The sequence below is a fragment of the Protomyctophum bolini genome (assembly GCF_963924005.1).
Source record: "Protomyctophum bolini genome assembly, chromosome: 15".
Lineage (NCBI taxonomy): Eukaryota > Metazoa > Chordata > Actinopteri > Myctophiformes > Myctophidae > Protomyctophum > Protomyctophum bolini.
This window is the reverse complement of record NC_137876.1, coordinates 31,209,490-31,224,497: the sequence shown is the minus strand read 5'-3', so window position 1 is coordinate 31,224,497 and position 15,008 is coordinate 31,209,490. Positions and strand designations below refer to the sequence as shown.

Genomic DNA, 15,008 nt, shown 5'->3' with positions numbered 1-15,008 from the left:
TTGACCTACAGCACAGAATAAACCTTAAAAATATGCAAGGCCTGAGGCCCTGGGGCCCTGACCTGCCCTACTGTTATCTTGCTGTTTTTAGTGCACTGCAGTTTTCCAAGTGCATAAGCCATGGCTTAAGACGGTCTGGACATGTGCAGATTCTGTCAAAGCTCTCAACTCTATTCCAACATAATCTCAGTTATTAAATAGCTCTTAAACCACTCAAGGGCCTAGTTGTCACAGGGTGGTTAATGTACATATTCTATGAGAAGAATTTTAATGTTGATAAAGATGGACCATTAACTCTTCATTCCCTGGACTTTTTGTGTTATCCTTTTAGGCCAAATGTCTGACTCTAGTCTACAGTATCTTGTGCTGTTTACGTTTTAGTCTAAAACAGAGTTTGTGTCTTCATTTCTTCCTTTTGTAGAAACAAGAGAAGATGTTTTACTTCACTGGGTAGACAACATGGATCCAGAGAGAAAGTAAGCCATGTTTATAAATGATTACCATACAAAATGTTCCAGAAGAACACATATTTGTATATTGTTAAATGGCACACAAGTAACGTTTTGTGCACCTGCAGACTTCAACTGTCAACCATCTAAATTGCTAACATTTAAATAGGATTTCCGTTCCATGTGCTCGCATGCTTGCTGCTTGGTTGAACCAAGAGAACCAGATGTATGTTTCGCATCAGGTGCCACGCTCCACAACAAACTCTTGTATCCATGGCAACTACAGTCCTCGCTAAGTTTGCTTTAGAGCTAATGGCGTCTAAATAAACACTGGGGCTACTTTAACCACAGAACATCTATCTTTAATACTTAATGACCCAGCCCACAAGACTCACTTCAAACCAATTCACCAGCAGCACTAATATAAACAAACATTTAAAGTAAAGATTTACTTTTTAACTTCACTTGGACTGAAATACTTTTGTATCATTATGATGCAAAAGTATTACAGTATTTCACTAAGATATGTGGTAGTTTTAAAACTATAAGATAGGATACATTTGCATGTGCCAATAGTGGTGTTCAGGCAGCAAATATTATTAATTCATGTGACTTTTCATTGCTATTCTTGAGAACACTATTATTGCTATTATAGTTTCTGTTAGTTATAGTTTGTTATGCTGATATTTTGTTTTGTTCCCCCCTTTCTTTTGCAGTACTGTGTGACTTTGTTGTAGTTACCAAATATGGTTGGTGCTTTACAAACCGTTATTAGTATTAGTGTTCCATTGTTCCATTTAAAGCCAAAGTTATATTGTTAGCAGGTTTTATAGGACCAGAGGAAATTTTCTTTCAGGAGCAGTAAATGAAAGGAGTTTCCTTTTCTCATGAATCAAATAGCTATGAGTCACACAAACTTGTTAAGAAAAAAAGAAAATGTTGACATTTTTCTGCTTTGCTCTCCTGGGATCTTGCTCTTGCATTAGTCCTTGTTCTGGGGGGGCAGACTGGCACATTGCAAGCCCGGCCAGCCCAGTCCAGTCCATTTTCTAGTGTTTATCCTCATGGGAGCATATGTTTCTATTTTAGTATCACTGCGTACAGTGAGAGGAAGACCCTTGGATCCTGACAAAGACAAGGGCAGGCCTGTCTCCCTGTCATGCCACTTTTAGGTCTCTGGAACAAAAAGTACCTCAGTGAGAGACAACAACCACAATAACAGGCTTTAGTTTTTCATTCTTGATCTAGATATGAGCCAACATGTCATTATCTTGCCTGAAAGGAAATGACATACTCCTTATAGTTGCGGATAAGAGTGGGAAGAGTGGGAATGCTAGGCAGAGGCACGGTTGCTTGTGAAATAGATATTTGTTTTCTTTAGTTTTTGGTGGGGGGTAATTTTGATGCACTAAGCCTAAGGAATAGGATGTCATTGTTTTTTGAGTGATCTCAAACGGTTGGACAACAACCTGGAACAGATTTCAGAGTTGAGAGGGCATTATCTGTGTCCTGTAACTTTTCAGGTTGATGACAGAAATAAATCATCATTACAAGCCTAAACAAGATGAATCTCAATCTCTTCATCTTCTTTATGGGATTTAATGGTCTAACCACATGGAGGACATTGAGAGGACACGGGCAGCTTAGAAGAACAAGTGCTGCCTTGTCCGTTCACCACTAGCACCTCGATGGTGTCCAGTAGCCCCAGTGAGAAAGGGAGGGATCGTATAACACTGCCTTGTTTTTCTCGTGGATTTTTGTGGTTTGCGCAAAACCTGCCCCTGGCCACAAGCCCTGGAACTTGAATTTAGAAAAGTAAAAAATCTGTCTTTCCCCTTTTTGAATTCTTGTGCTGTTGCTCATAAATTAAAGCTTTTAAAGCATGAAAGCCATACAGTTGGCTCTAACACCATCCATCTACAATACCCTCTTCCCTCTTTTGTATATTACACATTCCATGTCAAACTAATTATATGGAAATACTTGGCCTGCAGCAAGAAAGACCAGTTACTATAGTGGATTGATTTAATATGTGATTGTGATGCATTCAGAAACAGTATATGGAAACAGTGCAGAAAAGTGTGGGAAACTAGACCCTGGATGTTTATGTTTGCTTTTGAGGTCTGCTACTATTACCACTGGTGGAAAAAGTGAGTCAAGTTCACAGGGCATCCAACACTTGATTTCAGGAACATCCTTGATGGTAGATAAAGGTACATCTTCCAAGGGGGGTCAGTCTGTCTGACGAGTCTGATGAGAAATACATGACTGTTCTTGTTGTGCAGCCCAAGTCTAGACAAGCCTCAAGAGAGATCATATTCATTTTGCTGGTGTTTATCTCTATCTTATGAGCTTTCATTATTTAATGCAACACACACACACACACACACACACACACACACACACACACACACCTTCACACACACTAGGACATCCTCATCCAAACTTAATCCACCACGGAAGCGTTTAATGAACAGAGACATTTGAGAAAATTGTACCAAAACAGCAGCCTCGCTCTATAAAGCAGCCATGTCACAACAATTACTGTACATTTACTTACTCCTTGACAGTGTGGTGGCTATAAAATAAATAGTCAATATGGAAATTGTGCATTTGAGCTGAATGACAGCTGAAAGCCATACAGCAAGATATATTGGATGCACATTTTCCATTCAACCCCTTCTTCTCCCACATACAACACAAATACCCATGACTGCTCTGGACTGTTAGTACATGCATGGTTATACTACAATACATACACATGTGCACACCTGAGGTATGAATTGCCTTGAACATTACATTAAGGTAATAAATGAAGCACATTATAATACAATGATGACAATAACATTTTAATGTGGGCATTTTTCAGAGCAGCACTACAAATTCCTTTAGATAAAAGAAAACGATACTAAATAAATAAAAGAAAACAACAAACACTAAAATGCTAGATAAAATAAAAATAAATAAAACGGCTAAATGCAATTAGGATAGCAGGAGTTTTAATTTGAAAGTCGACACTTAACTGACAGGTTATATTTCAAACTGTGTATAAATTCAATTAAGACTGTTACCATGGAAACCCACATGAAACCTTGATAAGTCCTTGTTAAAAACAAGGGCAATAGAAAAGTAGATGGACTTGTGGACCCTGAGTATATGAACAAGAACAGAAAACAACAGTATAAAGTACTATAAACCAACAGCAATGTAGGAGTGAAACCCCACTAAATGGAGTGCACATGCAATGACATCACTGATAAATAATTAAATATCCAGTCTTCTGACCGTCTTTCCTATTAATCCAGAGGAATTAGAAATAGGTATTTAAAACGAAAATATAACCCGATTCTAGATTTTCGTTGGTGTCGTTCGAAACAGAATTAAGAATTAATTAATTTACCATTTATATATTTGACAGTTTTCAGAACACCAAACCGTATTCTGAATACTGTTTGTCAAATACGAAATTAGAATTAAAATGGCCGTAAAATACACGGACCAGTTATCCACCCATACATTACTCTGTATCAAATTCTGAAATAGCAAACTTTGTGAGTATGGATAGTATGCAGGTAGATATTGTCCATGGTGGAATGTATGTACAACACTGCCATCTACTGGGGAAAACGGGGGCAAGCTTCAGAAAACATCTTCAATGGGGAATGCTTTACAAAAACATCTCATCCAATACTATCACACCCCACTTTACAACCAAACATATCAACTCGTCCTATAAAGTCTTATTTGTGGAATGTACTTACATTTTGGCCTATAAAAAACATCTAATACGGGTACTAGTAATAACAGGGTATCTTGTATACCTTCAAGTTTAACATCCAGATTGTATATGATTTAAATTACATTGCTATGCTCATTCTTGGTTAATATTCAGAGTAAGCTTGTTTAAAATTCAGATGTGGGCTTACACAGATGGCAATGAGACAGATGGACTGATAGATGTTTGGTTTCAAGAGTTTTTATTGAGAGAAATGTTGTTCACACAGTAAGGCTCAGGCTTACTTCATTCTTTGTTGCATGACTGTCACTCAACGGAAATTAACACACCATCTGAAAATACGCAATTTCACTCGAGCAACATGGCCATGCAACAGAATATAAAAATAAGCCTTAATGCACCCAAACTAGTTGTGAAAGCTACAAGCCATGGCTAGTTTATAGGTTAATGATTATTTCAACCATCACCAAAATTCAATTTTCTTTATAATAGAAATCATGAACAACAATTTTGCAAGTCTCATCCTAAGCATGATTATAAGTAGAGCAAAATGTCTAATGGACATTGGTCAAACATTGTACCTTTCTGGTTTAAAAAAACTAAACAAAAAACACAGGCGTTGTCATTCAAGTGAAATGGACGTTCTCAACAGTTAGTGTAAAAGAAGATCAACTGCTGATGAGTTAACGAGAAACCAGTGGGTGGGTAAAATGGTGCTCGTTACAAATAAGGTTGGAGCCAACATAAAATAGGTTACTGTGGCTTTCTTTTGACAGTTTCTCCCCATTTAGTTGATGCCAATTCCCTACATTACAGTCACTGTTGCTTCCAACCCCCACTGTTGGCATGGCAAGGTGTACACAACTACCATGTTCCTCCAACAATTACAATACACACATACAAACACCGGCCACTTCTTTTCACCAAACAGTTTCACACAGAGAAAATAAATGCATCTTCCCCAGTTCCCCTCACCACTGAACAGGTGACCAGCCCCAGACCAACCAGCAGGAATCACTAATGCAGCAACGAGGACATAATCTCCTACCCTTTTCCCACCCACAAACACTTCCAATTGTTTGTTGGACAGGAGTCACCACTGCTGCGAATATAACCATGGCCGTGTTTTACCTCTATGCCAGCCAGATGCTAGTTACCATGCTTTCCAACAGTGCATTTTTTTAAAGCTAAACACAGACCCAACTGGAAGCATTGGTTTACTGGTACTGTATGCTAATTGATTCCCTCTCTCCTTGGGATAACATTGTTCTGGTCCACTTGCCATTTCATTTATCAAGCGAGAACAGCAACTTGAGGGCAGCTTTGCCAAACCTCACTACAAACTTTATATATTAAATGTATTTTTTACAGAGCCAGGGTCCCTGAATATGCTTCCATAATTGTTGTAATGACATGCAATGTAGGCCTTTCTGATGGCACGTCTCCAATTTAAAAACGTTCTTTGATACGGAGAGTCCAAATGAAATGCAACTCCCACTGTGTGATTAACAATTGATCAGGGTGATAGATCCATATGGATAGATCACACAATGGTTACATATTTACCTGTTTAACACCGTTTAAAGAGCAGCAGTGTTTCTCAATCCAAGTCAACATCTTGGTGATTGCTAAGCATAGAACTGCGATAGAAGGGTCCCGGACCCAAAATTCATGAATCACACACACACCCTCTCATGACACCATGCACACTTCACACAAGATTATAAAAACATAGGGACTAGATTTTTTGCCACATTCCCGTATTAAAATGACGCAGCCAGCCACCCCACTGCATATACACTAAAAGTGCAATCCTGAGCACAACAGTGCCTCACAATAGCAGGATACACGGTAAAGGTGGACTTTGTTTACAAGAAATGTAGACTTCTTTAATATCTGTAAAAAACAAAGAAACACAAGCATACATTAGACGGCAAATAAAACGCAACAAAATGTTACCCAAATGCAAGACAAGTCGAATATTTCAACAGAGAGAAACAAAATGACACACACACAAAAGATGCATAGGATAAACATAAAGTTGCTAAATCCAACTCTACCAAACTTCATTCCCCAAATCCCACACTGGCTATTTGTTTTCTAAAAGAAAAATAATAAAGAGGGAAATCCAAGTGTTGGGAGTGTTTGCTTCTCCAGGGCAGAGCCTGCAGCTCAGCTGGTGAGTGAGAGCGGTCATCCCAAGTCTAATGTGCCCTCGGCGACAAACGGAGGCAAAGGAGAGGGAAGAATGGAAAGAGAGGTAAAGAAGCAAGGCATTGCCAGGGGCCCAAGGGAGGAAGGGTTGGCCTGGGATGGGAGCTTTGCCAGTTCCCTGCTGTAAACACTGCTGCTGAGGATCAAAGCCTCCTCTGACTCCATACTCCACTGCTCTTCTCAAAAGGGGAGTTAAGGGGCCATCTGTGGTTAGCCCTCACAGGCCTCTAGGTGTCCTCCTCTTCCTCGCGGTTGCCCACCACCCTCTTCCTCAGGGCCTCGTCAGGGAAGGCTTGCCCCTTGGGTTCGGGGTGGCCCTCCGGGGAGCCTCTCCTCCTCCTCCGCCAGACTTCATCCGGATCCCCGTCCTCTTCTTCGTCTTCGTCATCGTCATCTTCCTCTGCGTCTGCATCCGCCTCATGCTCCTCCTGTTGCTGCTGGATTAGCCTAGCTTGATCTGTGGTTTGTTTCTCTGCGGAGACATTTGAAGAAGACAATACAAATAGAGATACCAGATTGTTTTCAAAATCATTTTTGCCATGGTCATATCAAGCGATATTTACCTTTGTCACAACTAACTTTGCATCAACAGACAGACTGCAAGATGGAGGCATTTTCCTCCAGAATTTATATAGAATATAATCTAAAGTGTAATCAAGGCATGGACATTCACACTCACTCTGATAGTAGTCAGGAGAGGAAAATCGCCGTGAAGGGAAGACGTAATCTGCAATGAATACCAGTATCTGAAAAGACAAGAATTATATTGTGTATCGGATGTGCATTTGTCTGTGGATGGACATAAATATATTTGGACACAATTTTGCCTCAAGTATTATAGAATAACTCACCAATCCCAAGGCTAGGCCAGAGAAGAGTGTGGCTAAACCAAAGATAATGTATGAGCCCCAAACAGGAATCCCCAACTGATCCGTCATGTAGTTATGACAACGCTGGATGGGAGGAAAACAGATTATACTAAGTAACGGGTAGCAAACATTGGTCTGTCAAGAAATGGGGGGGGGGGGGGTGGTTGACACAAAGGTCTCAAAAGCACTTGCCTGTCTAGAAAAGAAAAAAAAAAGTGCTGGCAGGGCTGGGGGACATACGCGTTACACAAGCATGTGTGCATACGGTATATACACATTTGAAAATGTTTTATTAAATACTCACACTAAACTGTACTGATATGTAGCGTCGCCTGTCAAGTACAGACTAGTCTGAAACAATCAAATGAACTAGGAGTGAACAAGTTCTTCAGAATATCTCTGCACACAGACAGAGAGCCTGGTTGGGACATGGCCACTAACATGAACAGACATTGAAACCAAAATTTGAGGGGTCAAATACATCACGGTTCACCATTGCTCACGGCAGGTCAGGATAGTCTATTTGAAACAAATGCCTTTTAATCACTCGCTCATGTTCTCATATGGTGCATGCTTGCGTCAGAGAAATAAAACAAGAGATATATAGACAGAGTGCACTGCCACTGAATAGAGCCGCATGGATGTTCAAAAGTGTTTATGGTCAGATATATTTTAGATTGTGTGATTAGTGGACAAAAGAAAGACTACTTCCCACGTTTCCAGTGCCTAAGAACACTCAAAAGGGAGTGTTCTTGTGCTGCATTTATATATACCATTTTGTATTTTTGGCGACCGATTGACTTAAAACTAGCTGACAATGGCGTGTGTGTGTAATACACACGCCATTGTCAGCAAGTTTTAAGTGAATCGGTCCGACTGTGCCCAATTTATAGATAGACAACAATTAATCTACAGACACATCAATGTTGCCTGTCAATGCTTTGGCTTTTATGGCAAGCAAACTATTCTTCAAACCTCACTTACCCGAATAAACATGGAGAGCTTGAACAAAGCAGACATTGAGTTCATTCTGGAAAGAAAGAGGAAATAGTAGCATGTTATTCTTTTTTTTCTAACATAGCTACATAGTCTCTGTAGTATAAAATAGGCAGTTGAGAGACAAGGTACAATACCATATAAGTTGTGTGAATTTGTTCTGATCTCAAAACCAAAGACAACACAGTAAGAAACTATTGTTTGTAGTTTGGGAAATCATTGTCAATTCTCAGTTGCAGGGACGTTACTGGCATCCGATATAAAATAAAACAATAAATCAGTTTCTACTATAATACACATTGCATCCCAATTGCTGTCAAGTTGGGAACTTACAAAAAAGAAGATGGCCCAAACCAAGAGGAAATGGGCTCAACCGCCTGCCATTTCTGCTCATCAATGAAGCTAAGAAAGTCATCTTTAGTGCGTGCCCCTTGGTACTTCCGGAACACTCCATCTTTGCAACTAAAATAGTACACAGGGACATACAGTGAGAAATAAATAGAATTATAGAATACAACCCGACAAATAATTATAGAATAGAACAAAATGACAAGTCATTAGTTTGAATTATATCCATGTAAACAATAAACATTTACTGGTTAGTCTGACAGCAATCTACAGACCATCATTGACTTAATATCGTAAGTAAAAAAGTTAATGGGGGATTTAAATGGGGAGATATGCACTTGTCAGTCAGATGAGAAGGAAACGGGCTGAATGATTATGATATTGGAAAAAGTTGTGATATGTTGTGATTAACCACCTGCCTGTACTAGTTTAGTACTAGTTTAGCCTACACAACACATTCTCATTTCAATATTCTATAAAGTAGTAAAAGTGTCTTAGTGGAACTCTATGGAGTGAAAAGGGGAAATGACATAACCACAATATACCAGAGAACTTACTGGTAAATGGTAGGAAGTGAGGTGATGATGAATCGACCGCTCAAACCTTACAGGGGGAGGAGAGTTGCAATGTTACAGTGCAGGAAGCAACATTTGACTCATAACAAAACCGAGAAATAACAGGCTATGTTATTCTGATTATAGTAGCTACAAAAGCATTGGCTGATGTTAGTGTTTCAATGTAGAGTACTGAGGGTAAGTCTTAGATCGTGCACCCACTTCTACCCGGTTAGGGAATGCAAGAATCAAATTACAGCCAAGAAAAGAGAAGTAACTCAGGCCATACCAGGTTGTTCTGTGACATCCACTTTGGCTATGTTGACCCCCATGTCGTCCCCCCAGTCCGCAAAGTCATTCCACACAGACTGGAGCTGCTGGCATGCAGGGCACCAGGGGGCAAAGCTGGGGAAAGATTTATGAGTTGGTGCAACCAAACAACATTCACTAACTGTAACAGTTTAACAATCCAAATAAAACGGAATGATCATAGGCATCAGTCTTAACAAAATGCAATATGGATTGACAACAATAATATTCATAATTGCTATTTTGCTGTCAACTTAACTGTCAACATTACTAGACATTTGCTATCACAGTCACTGTTATATAGTAAACTTGACATGGAGCTTAGATTTACTCTGCAAGATAACAGGACAAGACAATTCAAGATAAGACTAGTAATAATAATAACATCTTTCAGACTGGAAGCCTGCAGAGACCTGGGGAAAAAATCATATCATCATATTAACGGTTAGCCTAGCCAATGTTGCTACACAGCTAGCCCTACTACACAGCTAGCCATGTAACCACCTTAGCTGATCATTTAGCACTTATCGTTAGCATGGAACTCACAATTCAATCATCCATTCTCCTGACAAGATTTCCTCCCAGTTCCCGTCAGTAATGTCTCTGAGACTGTCCCGTTTAGCCGAGACTTTCTGAGACGTCAGACATATTGCTATAATAAAATAGTATAGCAGTGTGTAGCGTTTAGTCTTCCACGTTAACATTGGTTCGTAAGGGCTAGCCAGCAAGCACGCCATGTTTGTAACAGTGTATTTTACTAACAGTCAGTCGTCTTCCGGTTAGTGTCTTGTCCCCGCCCCTCACAGTTACATTACGTGAGTATGTTCAAGTTATGGTCTTTATTGTTTCTTTTTCTGTACAGGTCAAAACATGCTATATTTGTTCGGATCTTCTGCCATTGTAGCGCATAGGCTATAACAATAACAACGTGTGTTGCGTTGAAATTATTCTTCAGTGATTGGTGTTATTGTATAGTCTTGAAATTGGTGGTCAATTGATTATGATTTAGCTAGCAGTACCGAAAAACTTTTCTCAAGAATCAAGAGGGATTAAAACAAGTATTCAGCCTCTCCCTCCCTCCCTCCCTCTCTCTCTCTCTCTCTCTCTCTTTGCCTCTTTACTTGTGCTGATTGATTAATAGCAGTAGGTGGTACTGTTGCTTCAGAAAATTGCTTCCATAATTTGAATCATGTTGAACTTGGGCCTGCCCTCTTGTCTGTCTGTTGATCTGCCTGCCTGCGTGTGTGTGAGAGAGAGAGAGTTGTCCACCTTTCTCCTGTATGTCGTTCTCCCCATCCATGAGGATTTCACATGACATGTCGTTCTAAAATGAGTTATTACAGTTATTATGACCAGAATGGAAGCCATTATCAGCACCCCATATTCAAAGAAATAGTGATCCCTGTCCCTGACCCTGTGACTGTGCCACCATCTCTGCTCTCTAACCTCCAGCTTTTTTGCCCTTTTCTGCCCCACAGAAATGCCCTAGCTGTAGACAAGAAATCTAATCTGTCCCTTGGCCAAAGTGGTATGCCCCATTGGATGAGTGGTAGTGGTAGATGTTTGGTTTTCCAAGTGAGAAACCCAGTTTGGAATCCAGGTGGATGCGGTGGGGACTCGATTTCATGGTGGGGTGGGGGTGAATGTACTGCAGTCTAGCAGAGTATCTCTGCATGAAGACCAGCCTATATCCTTTGGCTGAGCCGCTGAGGTGTACTAGTGTAGACGTGGGAGACCTATAGGTTCAAATCCGGTGGAGAGAGTGACAGGAAAGAAAGGGGGTGACATCCAACTCTGGTCCTGAGATGGATTAAAACCCTGTACAGAACACCAGTAGTTTTAACTAGATTCTGTCTAGGAAGTTTTCATTGAAAATTTGTATTTTCTTTTTATTATTGAAAAATAAAATGTAGTTGTGTTGTTGCTGATTCAATTGGCACTATTTATATAAGGATGCTGGGATGTAGTGAAGGCTCTCGCACATGGTTGGTTGGATACCCCCTTCAGTGAAGGGGGTATCCAACCAACCATGTGTGAGAGTATCCACGTGATCTCTGATGATGGAGTCCAGTAATTTCAAGTGAAGAGTGAAGAGTGAGTGACACAGCGTGGCTGCGTGGGAGTGTGGAGGCAAGAGAGAGGCTGCGCATGCAGCACATGTGCCACCCATGCCTCTCAGACACAGTAAAATCCTTAGTGTTGATTTAACTGTCAGATTGTAAAATGGACCCATATTGCATCTTTTCACTCTGAATTAAATCACCCCTGAGGATTGTACAGTGACAGCAGAATATATTACCCAAAGAGGTTTCATCTATCTCTCTCTCTCACTTGCATAAGCCCACACAGACACACTGAAGTACACATAATGCACACACTTTCTCCTCTTCTGTCCTTCCCAACCCAACTCTGTAGTGTGACACCATTAAAACTCTCTTGCACCCCCCCCCCCCCCCCCCCCCACCCTCTTTAAAGTTCACCTGTGTCTAGCTAACAGGGAAGGATGGAGAGGCTTGATTGAGTGGACACGGTTCTAAATTCATTCACACCTGAGAGATGATGATACCAGCCTATAATTCCAGATGAGCAGCAGCAGCTGTTGCAGGAATGCCCAGCTGTTGCAGGAATGCCCATCAACATCTGTGGAAACCTAATTGTCCATCTAATTTCACATTTTGCCCTGTACCCTCACATGAATTAGTCCGGTACTAATGAGGAGGATGATAAGCACAATTCTCCAGAGACGTCCACTGCCAAATGTTTATTGCGACCGCAAGTCACATTTACTATGAAATAGAAGCATTTCCCGTCAGTCAGTCCCGTCAGTTGGTTGGTTGGTCAATAGGGTTATGCCTCGTGACATCATGTGACATCATCAGGGATGGAGATCCCTGATGTCATCAATATTAAGCCCAAATATGGGAATGCCCATATATGGAGATCCCTGATGTCATCAATATTGGCCAGCAACTGTTCATCTGATCTCAAACCCTTAGATCTGACCTGTTCTGACATTCCATATGTTGATCCTTCCCCATCCATCCTTCCTCTTCGATGTCTCCCTTTTGACTGATACCTGTCCATTTAAACTCTAGACGGGCCTGCCCCAAAGTTATTAGTGCAGCCCAGCGCCCAGCTACCAGCCGAAACCTACCTGGGCCCTCATCAAACCCTGTATACTCTAGACACTGCCCCCGCTGCCACACTAGAGTTCTCATCAGGCCCGAAATTTAAGGCCTGGCCCTAACTGGGCCCTCATCAAACCCTGTACACTCAAGACACTTCCCCCGCTACCACCCTTAGATCTCCATATATGGAGCTGAGTTGACCTGTTCTGACATTCCTGATCTGATCACATCAAACCCTGTACACTCAAGACATGCTCCATATATGGCCAGTACAGAATTCATTCCATATGTTGATCTGACCCCCCCATGCCAGAGCGCCAGCACTCGCCCAGCAGTCTGCTGTCACCTAGGCGGATGCGTGCACGTGACCTTAGGTTACTTAGTTGGGTAACTTAAACCTACAGTAATGTATACTGTACTAGCTGCTTGCTTGATTGATTGATTGATTGATTAACAGTTTGCAGAATTACAGTACATTTCAAGTACAACTCAATACAAAAACTGTTAACTGTGAGTGGACGACACCATAAAGCATTACACTTGTTCACAATAGGGCCCACCATTTTCAATTCACCAAAACATTTAGAGACGTACGAATATACACAACTATATAGTCAAAACAGGAAATCATCATAGGAGGTAAAAAGGGAAAAGAAACATACAGTGAGGGAGGGGGAAAGGGGTGTGTGGGGATTCAGATTTTACGGGGGCCAGTTTCGATTTGCAGCCGTCCGTAGGTGCCCTTTGAGAGTAGTTTTGATTTGAATGACTGTTGGTAGGGCGTTCCACATTTTTGTGTCATAGGAGCAAAATTAATTTAGTCCCTTGTTTGTGCAGAGTCTGGGTTGCACATGGTTTATTGAACTCCCTCTGGTGTTGTGGGTGTGGACTTCGTTGACATTAAGGAAGTATTTAGGTTCATGGGTATTGGGTATCTTGGTGGTGTAGCAAATTTGTGGACCAGACCCATTGCAAGATGCTGTACTCTGTCGTCAACCCTAAGCCATTCCAGTCTGTCAAAGTGGGCAGGGGTGAGGTGGGTTCGGGAGGCCAAGTAGTAGCCTGATCAGTTTGTTTTGGGAGGTCTGGAGCCTTGTTTTAAGGGCCTTAGACTAGAGGTGCTGTGGTACCAGGAGGTGCATGCATAGTCGAAGAAACCTTGTATGAGGGCTCCTGTTAGGCATTTCAAGGTGTTTTTGTTGACCAGTGAGGAGATCCTATAGGATGTATATGAGCTGTGGCTCATAACTCTGGGCATTTATAGTCAATAGGCCTACATCGACTCCCTGTCAAATGAGTCGTTAGTGATGCGTGTGAACGGCTAGAAATGTCAAAAGGTATGAGCCTCACAGCTCACAGCATGTGAGATGTTATAAATTATGTCCATGAGCCAAAGAATCTGGCTCACAATGGTTGTCTTACGCCAGGGCTCCACTGGGCGCGTCTGCGTCGCGTCAGCGTCACAGAATGTTCCCTTTTTAATCAATGAAGGTGGCTCCACTGCCCGCGTTGTGCGTGCGTGCCGCGTGCGTGCGTCACCATTTAAATTTAACCGGTTCGTTTTTTGACGCACGCGTCGGAGACGCAACGCGACGCAGACGCGCCCAGTGGAGCCCTGGCGTTACCCCCTATATCGTTACAGTTGCCAGGACACCGGGAAGTCAAGGGACATGAATGTTTCTTTTTTGTTCTCAGTGTTTTATTTAAAACAAGAACCTTTTCAAATAATCATAACCATGTTGAAATTGCCAATAATATGTAGTGTACATACAGTATAAAGAGGGCTGTCATAAAGCTGTGATTTATTTATTTATTGCTGAATTAATGATTCATGGGACCCAAGGCTTCGTGGCCGCTGTATTCATATTATGGCCAGTATATTATATGTTTTAAGAAGACTGGTAGACTCCCTAGAATGGCCCTGTGCATAATACAGAACGATTATTCACTTTGAGGGAATTCATCATGTTGACATAAAAAAAATCCTTTTACTGCACTTGAATCGGGTGAATCATCACGCTTTTGTGACTGTAATGACGACCCGAGCAGGGCCTGCCTGTTGGAGGATTAGTGCCAAGACCATGAGGAGGAATGATCTTGTCTGTGTATTATTTATTTGCATTAGGGAATGATAATACATTGTCTAACAAACCTTACCATACATCAATGACCAGATCCCAAACGCATCAGGAATTCTACAGCTTAACATCCTCTCTTGTGGAGTGAAAAACAAGTAAGCAAATATATGCTTTCAGCCTGCCAAGTGCCAACCCACAGGGGTGCATGTCAGGCTTTTAAAACCTCTGGTCAGTGATTAATGAGTTCCGTACCGCCTGCAAATAAGAGCTATCCTAACATACAGCCAGGTAGTCATTTGTTTTCTTTCCATGTTACCTGAGAGTATA

The 15,008-nt window shown here is 41.3% G+C and overlaps 1 protein-coding gene across 1 annotated transcript; it reads right to left on the bottom strand.

The window, feature by feature from the left end:
- Nucleotides 1-4,409: 4,409 nt before the first annotated feature.
- Nucleotides 4,410-10,251, bottom strand: tmx1 (thioredoxin-related transmembrane protein 1). The gene is made up of 8 exons (XM_080783618.1): nucleotides 10,022-10,251; nucleotides 9,456-9,571; nucleotides 9,170-9,215; nucleotides 8,598-8,726; nucleotides 8,253-8,298; nucleotides 7,251-7,352; nucleotides 7,079-7,145; nucleotides 4,410-6,871 (listed from the first exon to the last, which is right to left on the bottom strand). Exons 1-8 carry the CDS (start codon nucleotides 10,210-10,212, stop codon nucleotides 6,627-6,629), a joined length of 942 nt encoding a protein of 313 aa, XP_080639744.1. The 5' UTR covers nucleotides 10,213-10,251; the 3' UTR covers nucleotides 4,410-6,626.
- Between the last annotated feature and the right edge of the window lie 4,757 nt (nucleotides 10,252-15,008).